The following is a 17,236-nucleotide window of genomic DNA, read 5'->3' on the forward strand; positions in this document are numbered from 1 at the left end:
AAAAACCCACCAAACCACGTCACGTCACGCAATAAAAAAAAAAAAAACACTGAGATTACGTCGCATTTTACACTCACGTGCTCTGATACGTATCACTACGTACGTAGTGACAAACATAATATAATGATTTTTGTTTGTCCGTAAGCGCGTACTTTTAATCTCTGTTATTATTGGGTAACACGAACTATAAAACTGGAAAAGTTCAGACAGTTTTTCATTGAAAACTACGCTTTTTTAAAGGAATCATTCACCAGGCAAAAGGAGCTTTTGCGAATTTGAAATAAGCAGCTGTTTCAATTAAGCGTACATGACTAAATTAGCGCCCCCTTGGTAACTCAAAGACTTGGGTTCCAGATGAGACTTACAGAATAGCGGCCATGTTTGACTGCCAAGTGAAGGCAGGTGTTGCCATAGTTATCGGTGTCATTCAAATAAACCGTATCCTTTAGTGTGACACCTAAAGCGAAATAAAAAAAAAAAGGAATTGATATTTTGCCTTCAATTTCGCACTTCTTGCCCTAAACATGAATGAGTTTACATCGAAGAGTGACAGCATGGAGAATAATTCGACAATGTACACGAAATTCCACTTTTTGCAGTATGTTATTACCTGTTCTGAGCAAAGTCTGTAGCACCTCCTCCTCGCCCTCTCTGGCCGCTAAGTGAAACGCGGTGAAGCCGTCATTGTCTTTAACGTCTGAATTATAAAAAAAAAATGATTCTAATATTAACCTTTTTACAGGTGTAATTCAATTCTCTATTTATTCTTTTAATTTCATTTAATCACATTTAATCACATTGCGCCTAGATGATTGCGTGGCAATCCTCAGAGAACATTCATAGGTGTTATTACCAGAGTCTTAATAATAGGGTTAGATCCGATCATGGCAGCCACGTGCAGAGAAGTAGTGTTATCCCTGTCAACCACGTTCACATCCATTTGACCGTCACGCAGCAACAGCTAAGAATGATATGGACGTTAGTATCGTTGTTGATACGTGTTTGTTACATTACCGTGACCCCGCCGTGTTTTTAGATAGAACGCTGTCTCCCGTCACATTCATCGCATTACCTACCTCCACCATCTTGCTGTGGCTGCGCCGTGTTGCGTGATGTAACGCTGTCTCCCGTCACATTCATCGCATTACCTACCTCCACCATCTTGCTGTGGCCGCGCCGTGTTGCGTGATGTAACGCTGTCTCCCGTCACATTCATCGCATTACCTACCTCTACCATCTTGCTGTGGCCGCGCCGTGTTGCGTGATGTAACGCTGTCTGCCCATAGCAGTTGGTGATGTTAACGTCTGCGCCTGCGCGGAGCAGCACGCGACAGGACTCGATTGCGTTAAACTTTGCTGCGCATATTATGGGAGGAATCCGCTGGATGCTCGGTGAACCGCGAACATCAACGTCTGAAATGGGAGGGGGTTTATGTTGAAATGGGAAGGTTCTTTGTTTAAATGGGAAGGGTTCTTTGTCGAAATTGGAAGGGTTCTTTGCTGAAATTGGAAGGTTCTTTCTTGAAATGGGAAGGGTTCGTTATTGAAATAGGAAGGATTTTTTTGTTGGAATGGGGATTCTTTGTTGAAATGGTAAGGATTCTTTTTTTGAAATGGGAAGGGTTCTTTGTTAAAACGGGAAGGGGTTCTTTGTTGAAATGGGAACGATTTTTTGTCGGAATGGGGAGGGGTTCTTTGTTGAAATAGGGGTCTCTTTGTTGAAAAGGGAAGGGGTTCTTTGCTGAATCGAGAGGGATTTTTTGTTGTTGAAATGGGAGAGGTCCTTTTTTAAATAGGAGGTTGTTTTTGTTGAAATGGGAAGGTTTAATGAAATGGGAGGGATTAATTGTTGAATGCTAATTTTTTTTTGTAATATTCTCTTGGTTAAAAATGTGCAGTAGGACGTAGTAATACAACGAATAGGGGGTGGTAGTATCCGCTAGCGGTAGAAAAAGTAGTAACTATACACACCAGCCCCGGCATCCAATAGCATTTGTACAATGTCCACATGGTTAGTAGTGGTCGCATAGTGCAGAGGAGAAAAGCCGTCAGCGTCTAGTGTGTTTAGGTTAGTAAGGTTCCCGCGAAGGAGTTTTCGCACGCAGTCTTTCCTTCCGTCACGACATGCCTGGGGATAACAACGATAAGTCGTCCGACATCGAATTTTTTTATGGTAATGTGACATGCGTGGGGCGATAAATTAGACATCATACATGAGCTGTACAAAGAATATTTTTTTGGAAATAAAATGCGTTGTGTTGCAAAGGAAATAGAAACGTATTGTTCTTTTTTGGAGGGCGGTGAATACCAACTCATAAACGCTGTTCGATACACCGGTCACTGATACTCATAGCTTTATCATCTGTTTTAATTTAAGACCGTAAGAGAGCTTGGTTTGAATCTCATAAGCGCTTCTTTTAAATGAAATCCTCCGAATTCTAAGAACATCTATTATTCCCTAGTGTAAGGCTTCGTTATCGGTACGTCAGCGAAAAGTTTAAAATAGCCCCTGTTTTGCATAACATTTAATGTGAAAATATTATTTTCATTAAAAACAAATGAAGCACAAAATATTGTAATTATTGTCGATATTAGCCTCTAGCCATCTCTTTATGTGACAGGTGTGATAGCAACTTTAAAAAAAGCCAATAAAAATAGACATTCGTTGCAAAAAGAACAAAAAATAATCAAGGACATATGTTCTGAAGTATCTCTGTTTGGTGGTAAGATTCGGCTTAATGAATTCAAGGACTGTCTCTCTAGTTTTGGTCACTAGTAAAAGTATCTTGAGCTATGTGTCAGTAAAACAATTAGGGTTTCACAAATTAGGGAAGGATCTGAGAAAAAATGAATAGTGGGAGTTATTGCACTTCACAAGTAATAAAGAGCGTCACTGAGTGCGATACAATTATTAACATAATGCTATCTTGGTCTAAACGTACAGCATAATCATTTCATCATTTCAATTGTCTGTAAAATGAGACGAAATTAAGGGTTTGTAAAAAATCCACAAAGTCCATAAACAATCTACCAAGTCTTTCTTCGTACGGGCTCTATTCCCGATAAGCAGGCGGGGGAAATCCAACGCCAGTAATTTTTAGGCTACATTTTTCTTGGCGTTATTTATAAAAAAAGACTTGCATTAATAAGTTAGTACTAGACAATAAAGAGTTAAGAAAAGAAAATTTCGCTTTGACAACAAAATGAAAAATGAATATCTGCAATGAAACTCTTTCGAAAAGCACAGCAGAGAGAGCACAGTTTCGAAAAGCACAGCAGAGAGATCGAATGATCTCTTTTGTAGATAGTGTCTGTTTTTTTTTTGCATACACATCATGTACATTTTTTATATCTTACTAAGTTTCATTTTATTTCTCTATTTCTGAGGATGACGCTAGCTATACGTGATTATATGAAAAGAGCACTTGAAACACTAGGTGATTTTGTCTAACAAGGTGCAACTAACTCGGATGTTCGCTCGTAAATAAAGCTGCCGATAATACGATAAGGTAGTACGTCAGATAAAAAGTCGTTTCTCCCAGGGAATTCTTAGAAAAACTCTTATGAGAACAGCTGATGCTAAAGGGCCGCAGGCTGGATTTAGTCTGCAAAGGGTATTCTCAAGTCACACTCGCCTTGTCTTGAGTTGTTATATTAAAACTTAACTTGGCTTTTATTTACAATACTCAATTAAAAAGACAACAGGCAGCGTGGGGGTATTTCTACACGCCCACGAGTTATAAAGCCTAGAATGTCGTCACGAATCTTCTTGTGACTGGTTAATAAAACCGTTGAAAGAAAAAGAACGGATGCAAATTAAATAAACCGTTCGTTACGCGTTGATTAGTGTGTTTCTTTTTCCTGTACAAAAATTTACTTTTTAGGCCGATCTGAGGCATTGAATGTGCTATTTTCTTAATAAGCACTTTTTAATGATCTTGTCCAAAGTGTGCACATTGTCAAATCAGATAACCCCATAAAAACGTTGAAGGGATCAAATCTTTTTTAATAAGAAAAAAAAAAACTGCTTGACTTTTAATTTGCATTTCGATTAAAATTTTCGATCGTTTGCTAATAGTGTGATAGTAAGAGTTAAGGTTGATTATGTATAAATCTGCCCATTGGCATACCTGGCGCTATTACCTGTAACTTTATGATGAGCCTTTCAAATATACATAAAATTGTCGGGAAGTATTACTCCTTTAAATAAATGTAGGTGCTTTTACATGTGACTTTTTATGTATTTTCCAAAAGTGTGCTGTTTGAAATAATAAATAGGAATGGAGGAAAACAAGCAAATGCCTAACACCACTGCCAACAATCGTTAGTTGGTACTACAAAATAAAATAATAAATAAAAAGTTAAAATGTTAGTACTTTTCAATGTAATAATCTGATGAAATCGAGTATGGAATATATTTTCAATACGATATGACGCAGAATGTCTCGTGCGCTGCTATGGGTTTTCGAAGCAAAAAAATTATATTTGTTAATAAGTAATAGATGTAATTAATCAACTGCTTTCTCGGAGAAAAAGAAAAACATACTAATACCTTTGCTATACACTTTGAATAGGAAAGGACTATTAGTGAGAATATCACGGAAAAGTGACTAATTTCATTACCTGGCCGAGTGTCATCCGCCGGCAAAAGTTTTTCTCTACGGTCTCTGCGATGGCTTGCTGAATTGTGTTGCACTTTTTTCGTACTCTATTTGAACAAGCCCGTGGCGGTAATCTCTTGCTTCCAGCCGCCGACTCTAGACTTACGGTATCACTCTCAAAATCCGACAACAGAAATGCCTGGTTTTCAACCATTTCTGAGCTTTAATCGACCGAAATTTTGATTTACATTGTAGAGTTTCCGAATACGTTCCAGTTCGCTTGTTATAGTACAAGGCTTCCGCTTGTACTTTAAATGAACTTTTAAAAACACAATAGGTGTCCACTCAATGTAATTATTACCATAAGACTAGATTAATACTTTTAGGTTGTTGTGATCTTTGTTTGAATAATAAAGGAACTCTTAGATTAGACGAGCGTGTTCGTATTGTTGATTGATGGCGCAAATCCTTTTTTTTTAAATTCTGTTGAAAATTACTATTACCCATGTCAGCTGTATTACGCCTATCTGAGTATTGCTTGTATAATATTTCCAAGCATGTGTTCCAATTCGCAAACATAGAGATAATGAAGTACTGATATACGCCACCAACTGATGGACATAAGATGACTAAGTACAATTTATATTTGTTCTTAGGACAAATGTGAAACGTATGTAGTTCTAACAGCAAACGAGTTTAAAGACAAGATGGAGAAATCACACTCCTTCATTTATAATTGAAAGTAGGAGAAACGAGACGGAATTGAGTAAGCACATATGGCAGTTAAAAGATAGGAGAATCAATTACACAGTAATTTGGAGGACAATAGTTAGAGCAAAGGCATACTCTAAGGAAAGTAAGAGATGTAATTTATGCAATACATAGAAACATTTTAAAATTATCAAGCCAAAGATGGCAACACTTAACAAGCGAAACGAGCTGGTTTCCACATGTAGGCATCGACGCAAATTCATTCTAAAGTTCGGTAATTATTAGGCTATTTAAACGGCACGCGCATAAAGCGCGCGCACCACATATATATATCTTGGTTTGTAGGAAAAAAAAACACGCGAACTACCGTTTCATCTCTACAAGCCTGTTTCGTGGTTGCCCACTCATCAGGAGATTTATTAAGAATATATTACTACCATCACTTATATACTATCTATGTATAAAATTAACATAAAAATAGGCCGCGAAATTTGAATGGCTGTTATGATTTAATTGAATAGTTCAGTTGTTGCATAACAAGGCTTTGTTCCTGTGGCGGCACGAAGACACTAGCTCATTACGCTTGTTTAAAGTTGATAGCTTGGGTTGGCGGATAATGATAAGTTTTTCTTTGAGGCAGAGATTACATCTTTTGCTAGAGCAGTTGTAGGTGGAGTAAGATGACAGGATTTTCCATGAAATAAAGTGTTCTATGTCGTTGTCTTTAAGGCTCCATATGTACTTGCTTAGTTCGGTCGAGTTTCTGTGTTTAGCGTGTCGGAATGAGGCGGTGTGGTTTCTATATCTTGTCTTGAATTCGTTCTCGGTTAGTCCTACGTAGGTTTCGGAGGTGTTGTTGTCCTTTCTTGTTACAGTAGCTTGGTAGATAACAGATGATTGGAGGCAGTTTCCGTCAAGGGGGCACGCGTTCTTTTGTCTGCAGTTGCATGTTTTGTTATTGGCGGTGGCGAGGGAGGTAGGGGCGTCTTCGGTTGTTATTGATGCGGCGATTATGCGTTTGTTGTGGCTGTCAATTATCTGCTTGGTGTTGCTCATGTAGCTATAACTGATTTTGATTGTGTTCCGGTTGAAGATTTTTCTGAGTTTGTGGTCTTTAGGGAAGTGCTTGTCTATGAGTGAGAGGAATCTGTGGCCGATGTTGGTGCTTGTGTTCTTGCTAAAAGGGGGGTTGTACCAGATGATGTTGTTGCGCTGGCGGTTCTTGCGTTTGCTTGTGGTGTTTGGTTCGTAGTGCAGCGTGTAGTTATATCCACTTTCGTCGGGTGCGTTCTGGTATGGCGGGGCGGCTTGGTCGAAGGTTTCTTTGTCTGATGATAGTGTAGATAAGCGTTTGTTGATACTGGCAGGGATATTCTTTGTGATGGTAGGTGGGTGGTTGCTCTCGCGGTGGACGTACTGTAGTGGGGCGTTCGGTTTGGTGAAAGGCTGGTAGGTGTTGCGGTTCAGGTCGAATGTCGGTCAGGTCGAATGTGCTCCGCACTATCATCAGACAAAAAACCTCAGGAGTACTTCTGTATACTAACTTTTTCTTCCCCCTGGCTGCCTTACAGGGGTGGTTTAATTATAACCAATTTCTTATCCAGTGCTATTATCGAGAGCTATTTGTCAAAGAAACAGCAGTATTAGCAGAGGTGCAGCATCTTGCTTCGGTTTGATATTGCTGAAAAATAGGTAGCCCTTGTTCATTCCTTTCCATCTACTGCCAAGTTCTGTCATTTTTATGTATCGCCAAGTTCAATCCGGATTAAGAGCTTTTTTTTATTCTTTCTTTGCCAGAGCCGTCAGATTACGGGACCTCTAATCTAACTATCTGTCAGCCTTCAAAGTAGCAGCTACAGAGCTTCATCCTCTATAGGGTACAACCACACCTTAAGCGGCTCTAATTCATGTTTTTGTACAAATTTTATTGTTTGATTATTTATGGTCATTTATTTGTAATTTACGTCTAGTTCTAATTTGTAAGGACCTTCTAGGATAAATGCAAACTAGTTGCTCAGGTTAAATAAACTAAAAGGGGTACAGGGTATCAAGGACTGGATGATAGGGGTGGGTACACAGGGATACAGGGTAGTTACGGCTTGGTCACATAGGCTCAAGTACATTAAGGCTTGGGACGTGGCACAGACGTTGACGAAAAAGAAAATTTTGCCTTAGACTGGGTTATCGTTTGAATTCGCATATGAAGTTTGGAGATGTCATTAAGTAGCTTGTGAACTTTCATATTAACCTACCCATATGGTAGAGATATGATCACGTGACCTATGACCTATGACCGTCATTCGGAAGAAAGGCTAACTTGTCGTAGCTATCCGCTGATGGAAACTTTTTTCTATCAAGTGAACGATGTTTTATAGGTGAGTGTGTTTATCAATGAATCTTTCCATGTCTTGACCAATAGGAAGACTTCTAAATAGAAATAGTTATGATTTTTTCTATAAGTATGCTTTTATTTTTGTACACATAATTGGAAAAATCTAGTAAAAAATGATGACATTTTTCCAATGCTAAAACGTCCCGAGGAAGACTCGTCAGTTATCTAAAGCCTTAGCTCATTTATTGCTTCATATATGGTATCTCCATCAGCGGAGAGACTGGAAATAAAAATGGTAATATCCAACAGATCTACCGCCATCTTGGTTTCTAGTCTTGGCTTGGTAAGCCGGTGAACAAAAATATGACAGGCGCTTTACCACGGAGTTGTTTACGCGGTTATATAGAAACTCTCTTTTTATTGGTTGAAAAAGCCAGGTAAAACAATCACAACTCACTATCTAGAAGGCCTGTAAATTCATTAACATGGCGGACGGCTTCAATCGAGGAAGGAAGGCGAATCGTAATATATCTTAAGTTTTTAGCATACGAAAGTTGTTTTGTGCCCTCTCAAAGATGCAACCGTTATAAAGAATGTATACTAATCATTGTTTTATATATGTACGAGTCTTATAAAGTGATGTTTTGCTCTCAACTGCGGAAAAATGTTTCCTTTGTAGCCTTTCTTGTTGTTTAGATAGTTAGAATGAACCTGCTACACCTTGACTCTTTTCCTCTCGTCCCTTTAATTATCATGTGACCTTCTTTCTTTGCTTTTTCGCGCTATTTTCAGACCTGCTTCGGGTGCCATGTATATAATGGCTACCACAATAAATTGTGGCTTCGCGAGAGTCTATTTGCACTCAACTTTAACACATTGACCCCTCAACCGGCCTGTACCGGCTTTGGGAAGTCCCACAACCCAAAAAATTCATATATTCAAAATAAACACAACAAGATGAAGATACTCAGGCATCAGTCTAAGGGATAAATGGTCTTGCAGATATGCATCCAACCAAGGTGTTGGCATCTACTCTTAAGCCAAATAATAGCACAGGTTCTTTGACAAATCTCAAATCGAACAAGGAGAGAAAAGCAGAATCACCCCTCTCAATAAAACGCTCAAAATACCACACAAGGGAGAGATCAGCAAACACAGCTCAAGACACAAATAGATACCTTTATTCTGATCCTCCAGGTACATTTCCTTGGCCTCAAAACACAATGTCCATTCCTTGAAGGATTGTACAACCACGAAAATATCTTTACGTATTGCAAAGCATTCTGGGAGATCCAGGGGAAAATTCACGAGGGAAGGGCCAGTCAACACTCCTCTCCCCAAAGTCAGATGTTTTTTTCTAATTCTTTTCACCCCAAAGCTAAACAAATCATTTCCAGGTCACACAGACCCAGAATAGCAGTGTAAACATTTTTGGAAGCAATTTGGTTTCAGAAAAGACAGCATTTAGGAGAGCTGTGGTGATTCATTAGAAAATTATTTTCTCATCCGGGCAAAGCCAAACAAGAAAAAATCATCATGAATCCACCTTTGCTTGCAAATATCCATAAGCAAAGCACTTAATTATGCCCCAAAAGACTTCATGATATCCTGAGACACTCTCCTAATATGCTCATAGCTGTATTTTTGATGAAAAATACAAGCAACCATTCACTTGTGCTGGCTTCAGCACAACGACGAGGGATTAAAAGTGGGGACTGCAAAGCACTGTTGGAAAGCTTGGATACCGCTGACTAGGTGCAGCTGTGTTTGACTTTGACGGGCTGTATAAAGCTCAGAATAGGAGGGGAATTATTTTTTTTTCAGTCTGTAAATTTTGTAAATTCAGCTCAAAAGAAGCCAGGAGTCAATGGGTTAATAAAAGTTCCATTAATGTACATTTGTAAAGCTACATTCTGACAAGCTTTGTTCTTGCGAAGAGCAATGGATGAAACAGGATTTCAAGGATGGAATATAGTGTCAGACACAATTTTAGATAAGATGTAATGCTGAAGATTTAATGTACCATTTTAAGTGGTGATTTTCCATCCCCATGGGAATTAATATCTACAAATATACATCCAGTAATGCATTATATTTTGGTGTTTTGAGAAACCCTGGATCTAACTATTCCAATGAAATAAATCTAAACATCTAAAAATAAATGTAATAGGCAAGAGACTTGGAAAGAAAATCCTAAAAAGAAAATATAAGTGAAAGTTATAAATGAAAATTTCTAATTTAAAAATCAAATCTGTTCATTAATTTATTTTTGGTGTAGAGGGGAAATAGTAAAGAGCATCAATTGCATAAAAATAGTCAACAGGGAGAAGAAAAAGGAAGAAAATATAATAACAATAATGTGATAATTATATTCCATTATCTTTAGGTTGATAGAAAACTATTTTCTTTACAGATTTATTATTTAAAAAGCAAAAGTTTGTTTTTAGTTTTATATTATATAAGTATCTTGTTCTAAAAAAACCCTATGAGTGTGTACTGCTGAATCACATAGTAATGAACTAGTCATTTGCACCCCGTCCCTTATGGTCCTGCAGAATTCAGGGGTTAATGTGGGGTTTTAGACCACTTTTTAACCAGAATATTTCAAGAGGGGTGGTGGTATTAACTGTTTTTGACTCTTAACTTGGAAACAGGCTTTTATTAAAGTTTAATCCCCCAACCTTCCCTGGGACCATGGGTGTGGGGGTATCAAATGACTAGTGAATAAGAACATCCTACTGTTCTCTTCAAGACATGATTTTTAATTCTCATGTCTTCCAGTCTTTAGCATTCATCTTGGCCCTCAGGTAGTTCCTGGTTCATAAAAGAGTGAAAACAATTATTTATTATTTCTTTCAAAACAATCTTTTTATCAAGCCATTTATAATCTAACTAATTTTCCACAACTATTTGAAAAAAAATAAACACATGAGATGCAAGATGCAGACAATAACAACAATGCATATTGAAAATAAGGTTTTTTTTTATCCTCGGTAAGGAAAATTTCTCTTGTTAGTTGAAAAAGCTGCTGTATCCTTCTAAGGATATGTATCTTCTTAGGAATAAGAGCACAGGGTATAAAGACAAGAACGGTCTTCTTTAGCAGTATTTGACAAATGCAACACGATATTGGTTAGCCTTAATGAAATATCTCAACACAATCAATCTGCCCTGAAGAAGTCTTATTAAAGACGAATTCCAGTTTTTGTTGTATCGTATTTTATTCAACAAAATCAAAAATATAGATAAAACGAAGAATGTCAAAACAAAACCTGTTATGCTCAAATAATTTGATTACTAAGTTAAGTACTCGCATTCTCAAAGCATACAAAAAGGACAACAAAAAAGCCTAATAGCTTTTATATCCTCAATAGACAATACAAATCGTCGTCCGAAACTCACCTTGCATTGTTTTTTTTTTTTGGTCGCTTTCTTGTGGTTCTGTTCGCTTTTTAATGTGAACTGTTACTTGCTTAAATTTACTAGCTAAAACCAGATAAATCTTGGCGTGAATGAATGTTAGTAGATCTCCTCTAGTTGACTTTATCCTTAAGTCACAAAATTTGAGGCAAAATAAATAATCATCGCATAATCGACAAGAACTTTTTCCCTTGCTCCGTGCTTGTATTTAGTCGCCATTTCGGGGCCGAGTGGGGCCTGGGAGTCGCGCGGCTGACTGGCTGGCTGGCGAGTGACACCACAGGGTACCCGCGCGATGACCACAAAAACCAAGTCGCATACCTATACCATATTTCTATGCCTATGCGGCTCCGCTAATATATAGATTTAGGCACTGCCTAAAAGCGGAGCCAGCATAAACACCTTTTGTGTTGACTGATCAAAGGTATTATTGGGGGATCTAGGATCCTGCTCTCTACTGAGATTTATTTATTGTACCGACCAAATGGATCCAGGCCTTATTCAATAATTTAAATTATGCAGTACATCAAAGTTAACAAACACAATTCCTGGTGTGGATATGGCTGTCAAAGTTGTCAAGAGTCTAATGGTAAATTCTTATGTCCCATCATAGAAGTTCCATTATGAATATATTTTTTTAAATCAAAACAATACTCCCACAAGCTTTGCCCTTGTGCAGAAAATGTCATGGATGTAACAGCATTCCAAAGATTCAAAATAATATATTTAGACTGTTTAGATGCCATACTGTGATTTTTATGTATTGATTTAGTGGCGATTCTCTCCTTCATTGGACCGAATATTCAGAAAAATGTCTGGAAATTAAAATCCAAAAATATATTTCCTTTCATGCATTACATATTGGTGCACCCCACTTTACCATATAGTGGCCTTGTTGTTGGTGGCCTACTCCCAAATGAATGCAATAAAGAACAAACAGATTGAAAATGCTAACTTCTAATTTCAAACCAAACCTTTTCATTGATCTATGTTTGGGGTAGAGAGGAATCAAAGAATATCAATTGACTAAAAAATAATCGACGGGAGAGGAGATATAAAGTGAATTGACTCAACTTGAAAGGTTTGGTGAAAAGAATATAACAGTAATGAAAATAATTTGATTGACAATTTCTTGACATTTCCCCTTTCCCATTATCTTAACCCTTTCACCACCACAGGCCTCTAAAGAGGCCATGTCTTTGCTATCCAAGCTATGTGAACAGAATTCTATTATTGAAAAAGAACAAGGTAGTGATATAAAGTTTAAGAAGCGCTCGGCTAATCCATTCAAGATGAAATGCAATACTCAAAAAATTGATTTTTCAATAATTTGTCTATAGACTTATATTTGTCTCCGGATTACAAAAATGTGTTTCTTTTTAAAATCGAACGAATATTAAATATTTTATGGATTTTTCCTTATTTTTCTCGGCTCGATCCCGAAAAACACTACAAAAATTGAACCAAGTATCGCTACCTGCAGCGCGAAAAATAAACAGCGCAGAAACACAACAACACCACAGGAGGCAACCAGGATATATGCTCTCAATATTATTTTAATCTCAGCTTAATCCAGTTAAAATAGAATATTTGACACATTTTCTCAAATATAGCCTCGCATCCACCATTTTAATTCCAGAAGCCCTGCTGAAACTGTAACTACTCCATCCTCCACTACACCTGCAGTTAATAAAGAAAAAAGTAGGGTTACTGAAACCGTAACTACTCCATCCTCCAATACACCTCCAGTTAGTACAGCCAAAAGTGGGGTTACTGCAACCGTAACTACTCAATCATCAAATGGAACCAGTAACTGAATTCAGAGTTTAGTAGGATATGTACAGAATTATTCCCCAGAAAAAGAAACTATGCTACATTCATAATTCAAGAAGAAAAGTCAACACAATCTGCACTTTGCTATTCCTCTTCCAAGCGCAAAATCCTATATGACAAGAAACCACAAGAACACCAGTGAAAATTACCAGATCCACTAAAGCAGCAGACTACTAAAGAATAGTGGTTAATGACATAACCCATGTTGAAACACCAAATGCCCTGGAATGTTCCTTTCAGTTTTTCGAAGTTAATACACCAACAATGGTGAATTTAGCTAACCTTGATAACTCTCCTGAAGACAACATTTCCTCAATTGCAAAAGTCCTGCAATTGGGTGAGACAAAAATTGTTGGACAAGGGAAATCATGAATGCCACGATTGCCGACAACACTGGACAAATCATTCTTTACATCTGGAATGATGCTATTGCATTGGTTAAGGAAGGAAGCATCTACAAGTTCTCCAACCTTAGCATCCGGTACTGGAATGGAGTAAGAAAGCTTACAACAACTACAAATTCTCTTATCCGTGTTGCGGAGGATGCCTAATTGAAGAATATTAAGCTCCAAGAAATTCCAGATCCTCAAGAGGATACCACAGTGGAAGTTGAAAACATCAGCAGCATAGAAAAGATTGAGAATTTCAAAGTATGAAGCCATTGTGCCAGACGAATCATTCAAACTCCTGGTCAAATAGTAACCTGCGAGCATTGTCATCACAAGATGCGCTCCTCCAGCTGTGCTACAAAAAAAAGTCTCACTGGTAGTTACTGCAGCTGGCAACAGGATCTACTTGACACTGCCAGATGATGTCCTGCAGCGTTTGATTAATCCATACAATCCAAATGACATAGACACATATAATATCACTGAAAAACTGTTGTTTCTGGATAACATCAAAATACACCAGAAACAACAGAATTTCTTCAATTGAACCAAAGTGAACTTTATCATATGCAAAAGTCTTATTGACTGAACTTATGTTGGAATGGTCACAACCGTATAAGTTATTCTTACTCATCATCAAGTTTCCTTTGGCTAAATACATTTACTGTCAGTTATTATGACTGCAAAAGACCAAAAGAAACATTGACTGAAATATGTTCAAATGGTCACAGCCGTTTAAGTTGTTGGATGACTAGAGTCTGCGAAAGACATTGATTGAACTAATGTTCGAATGCAGGTCCCATGGTGAATATTCTGTGTTTACAGTCTTCTTTCAGTATTTCAGTGGTAGTTTATATCGCCTCAGTGATTCTACTCTTGATTTGTGTTTTTCTGAGTTTACACCCTTTTGTCATTCCATACCAATCATAGTTCTATAAATCAACTTTGAGGTCTCCTATCATTGGGTCAGTGAATTTAGCACCTCATTTAGCAACATATTGAACCAGAACTAATCATACTGGCAGCGAAAACGTGCAGTCATCTGATCATAGGAGGCCCTTAGCTCCCCCTTTTGGACTAGCAAAATTGAGTGATAAGACTAATTTTCAAATGACAAGAATAGAGCAAAGTAAGACATTACACAGTACCACTGAAATACTGAAAAAAGGCTGTAAACTCTGTTCAAGAACGCAGAATCTTCACCCTGGGACCAGGGTACTGGTGTTTATAGTCTTCTTATTTTCACTCACGTCTCCAAAAGACCAAAAGAAACATTTGAAGTGTCTTATTGACTGGAAAAAATGTAAAAAGGACCAAACCGTTTGGTTATTGTTACTCATGAATCAAACTGCTTTCAAGTTTGTGAAAATGCCAAACAAAGTAAAACATGTAATGTAATGTAATGTAATGTTATTAGAGTCTTCCTGTTAATCCTTTAAAAAAATTAATACTATTTTTTACTAAATAGTACAATTTAGTACAATTTAAAGATAAACAGCTAAGGCGTGAAGCCTAAACTAGTTTGATTATGCCTCGAAACTTACATCTGCTTCACACCCCAAATATTTCTAAATAATCACTAAATAAGTACTAAATTATACTATTTTAGTACTAAATACTATTTTCTTTTTCATGTATTTACAGGAAGCAAGCTAATCTTTACTGGAATACCTGTGGTAGCCCAGTCATAAAATGCAACTGTTTTTCTGTCGTCTCGCGATTTGCACAATGCAATTCCCAAGAACTCTAACGCCACAGGCGATACTTCTTATTTTAGTGTATTGATTGCGACCTTACTGAAGCCTTTTTCTTACACGAAGTATCTAGCCTTTTGTCCTACGTCATCGCAACTGCTAGTTACCAAAAACTTTTGGATAATTTAAAACTGTGTCATGGCCGCCATCTTGAATTTGAGATTCCAGCTCATGTCATTTGTGCAGTTGAAGGCCCTATTCGCGATTAATTAACTGCATATTTAACCATAGCCTCAATTTCTACCAAGTTATTTTGTAAAATCATCTCAGCTTGGATTGATTTCGCTGTATTTACTTGTGTTTACATTTGCGACCCGAGTGCGAGACACGCGGCTCAAGATAAGAATTAGGTTAAAGGGGCCGTATGACGAGGTTCTTAAAAAAACGTCCTCTCGCGCGGAAAGTAAAGATTAAGCGTTCAACTATCAGGTTCGAAACGCTCCAAGTGAAATATCGAGTTGAAGTATGTTTTGTTTAAACCTGAAATACAGCAATTTTTGGCCGCCGTTATTCAGTTGGAATCGAACGCTGTGATGTCACTTGTCCCTAAAATCAAGCTATGGGATGGGATGCCTCGCTCTGAGTCGCAAAAAAAATCACAGCATGCACAGTGAGTGGGATGAGGATTTAGCCAGAGAATTCAGCGCAATACGATTTACTCAATGAAAGTACCCCAAAATTAGATAGGCTAGAGGTCTGTCGTGCTGAAACGTTGAATAACCAAGCTAAAAAGTGGAAGCACGAGTGGCCTAGTGTGTTAGCGCGTCGGCCTCTCACGGCTGTGGCCCAGGTTCGAATCCTGGCTCAAACTGGGGATTTTTCGGGATTCATGCCTTGAATCGAATTTGTCACAAGTGAGTTGAAGTTATTCTCCCGTGTTTCCAGTCTTCTCGGATAAGGACACTAAACCGGAGGTCCCGTCTCTTCAAGCTGCACTATACTAACCTGAACCGAAGGGACGTAAAAGAACCACTGGGGACGCAATAAACCCTCTGGCAGTGACCACCCCCAGTGACAGTGCTTACTAACCGAGGGCCATATGTTAGAAAACTGTATATTCGGTTAAATATGCTACCCTCGATAAACAAAGATTACAAAGTACAAAGGAGAAAGCCCTGAAACAGAAAGACTAAAGCTAAGTAACAACCGTCTTGACTTTGGGAATTACCCAAAACAAACTGCATGATGGAGAGTTAAAAATACGATCTTACGAGCTCAGAAGAACGATGGGAACTTAAATAATGTATATCTCAGTTGTTTGACACAATATGAAGAAAAGTGCAATGTCCGGTAAGAAAATAATAAAAACTTTACGGGAAAAAGTTAGTTGTTTCCTTCATGTTTGTACAGCGCCTTTTTACGAGTGCGCGCCATTTCGATTTTGAAAGGCACCCCTTTGAAATGAAAGCCCGAAAGTGAAAGTACAGCTCCGCAATACTTTACTATAATAGAAAAAGTGGTTGTTTTCGATTTCTTGCACTTGTCCTAAAACTACACTAGCCTTGCTTCATCTAAATTTAGAACAAAAGAAATAGCTGGACTTGAAAGAATTCTGTCATGACAAACATCATGACAAAGCAGCTTTGTGGATTCAAATATTCAGTAAGTTTAGTTATAATATATAGATTTAGACGCTGCCTAAAAGCGGATCCAGCATTTAACACCTTTTTGTGTTGACTGATAGGGGTAGTTTTAGAGGGGATCTTGGTGTCTCTAGAATTTTTTTTAATGAGATTAAAAATATGTCAAATTTTACTGCCATGTCATTATGAATTGTATTGGCCCCTCCAAATGGATCAAGCAAGCACTTATTCAATGATATTAAATATGCAGTGTGAAAGTTAACAAAATACTAAAACTTGGTGTGAAAAAGGCATCAAGTTCAAGGTGTCACATTGACGAGAATGTTTTTTCAAGAGTCTAATGGTCAATTCTTATTTCCCTTTATAGAAGTTCCACTATGTATATTTTTATCAAAACACCATTCTAACAAGCTTTGACCTTGTGAAGAATATATGAAGGATGTAACAGCATTCCAAAGATTTAGATGCCATACTGTAGTTCAGGGGCGGATCTAGCTGTTTGCCAAAGGGGGGATTTGGCCCAAAAATTTTCGTCATTATTTTACCTTCGTAACGATTTTGGGGTGAAAAGATACACTGAAAATAATAAAAAAGAAAGCCCAAGGGGAGGTTT

The 17,236-nt window shown here is 37.7% G+C and overlaps 2 protein-coding genes across 3 annotated transcripts in view; both read right to left on the reverse strand.

Annotated features, from left to right (window-relative positions):
• The window catches only part of LOC5510729 (transient receptor potential cation channel subfamily A member 1), a 41,815-nt gene extending 41,129 nt beyond the window's left edge, over positions 1-686 (reverse strand). For both annotated transcript variants that reach the window (XM_048730414.1, XM_032379885.2), the window contains exons 1-2: positions 611-686; positions 366-457 (exon numbers count right to left, since the gene is read on the reverse strand). The gene's annotated coding sequence lies outside the window, so the exon portion shown is untranslated. The remainder of the gene's footprint in view (positions 1-365; positions 458-610) is intronic.
• A 93-nt stretch (positions 687-779) lies between these two features.
• LOC125568328 (ankyrin repeat and SOCS box protein 2-like) lies at positions 780-4,988 on the reverse strand. Its single transcript, XM_048730326.1, has 4 exons — positions 4,624-4,988; positions 1,972-2,128; positions 1,229-1,413; positions 780-961 (listed from the first exon to the last, which is right to left on the reverse strand). The coding sequence occupies exons 1-4, from the start codon at positions 4,813-4,815 to the stop codon at positions 827-829; spliced, it is 669 nt and encodes a 222-aa protein (XP_048586283.1). The 5' UTR covers positions 4,816-4,988; the 3' UTR covers positions 780-826.
• Between the last annotated feature and the right edge of the window lie 12,248 nt (positions 4,989-17,236).

The sequence above is a fragment of the Nematostella vectensis genome, chromosome 7 (assembly GCF_932526225.1).
Source record: "Nematostella vectensis chromosome 7, jaNemVect1.1, whole genome shotgun sequence".
Lineage (NCBI taxonomy): Eukaryota > Metazoa > Cnidaria > Anthozoa > Actiniaria > Edwardsiidae > Nematostella > Nematostella vectensis.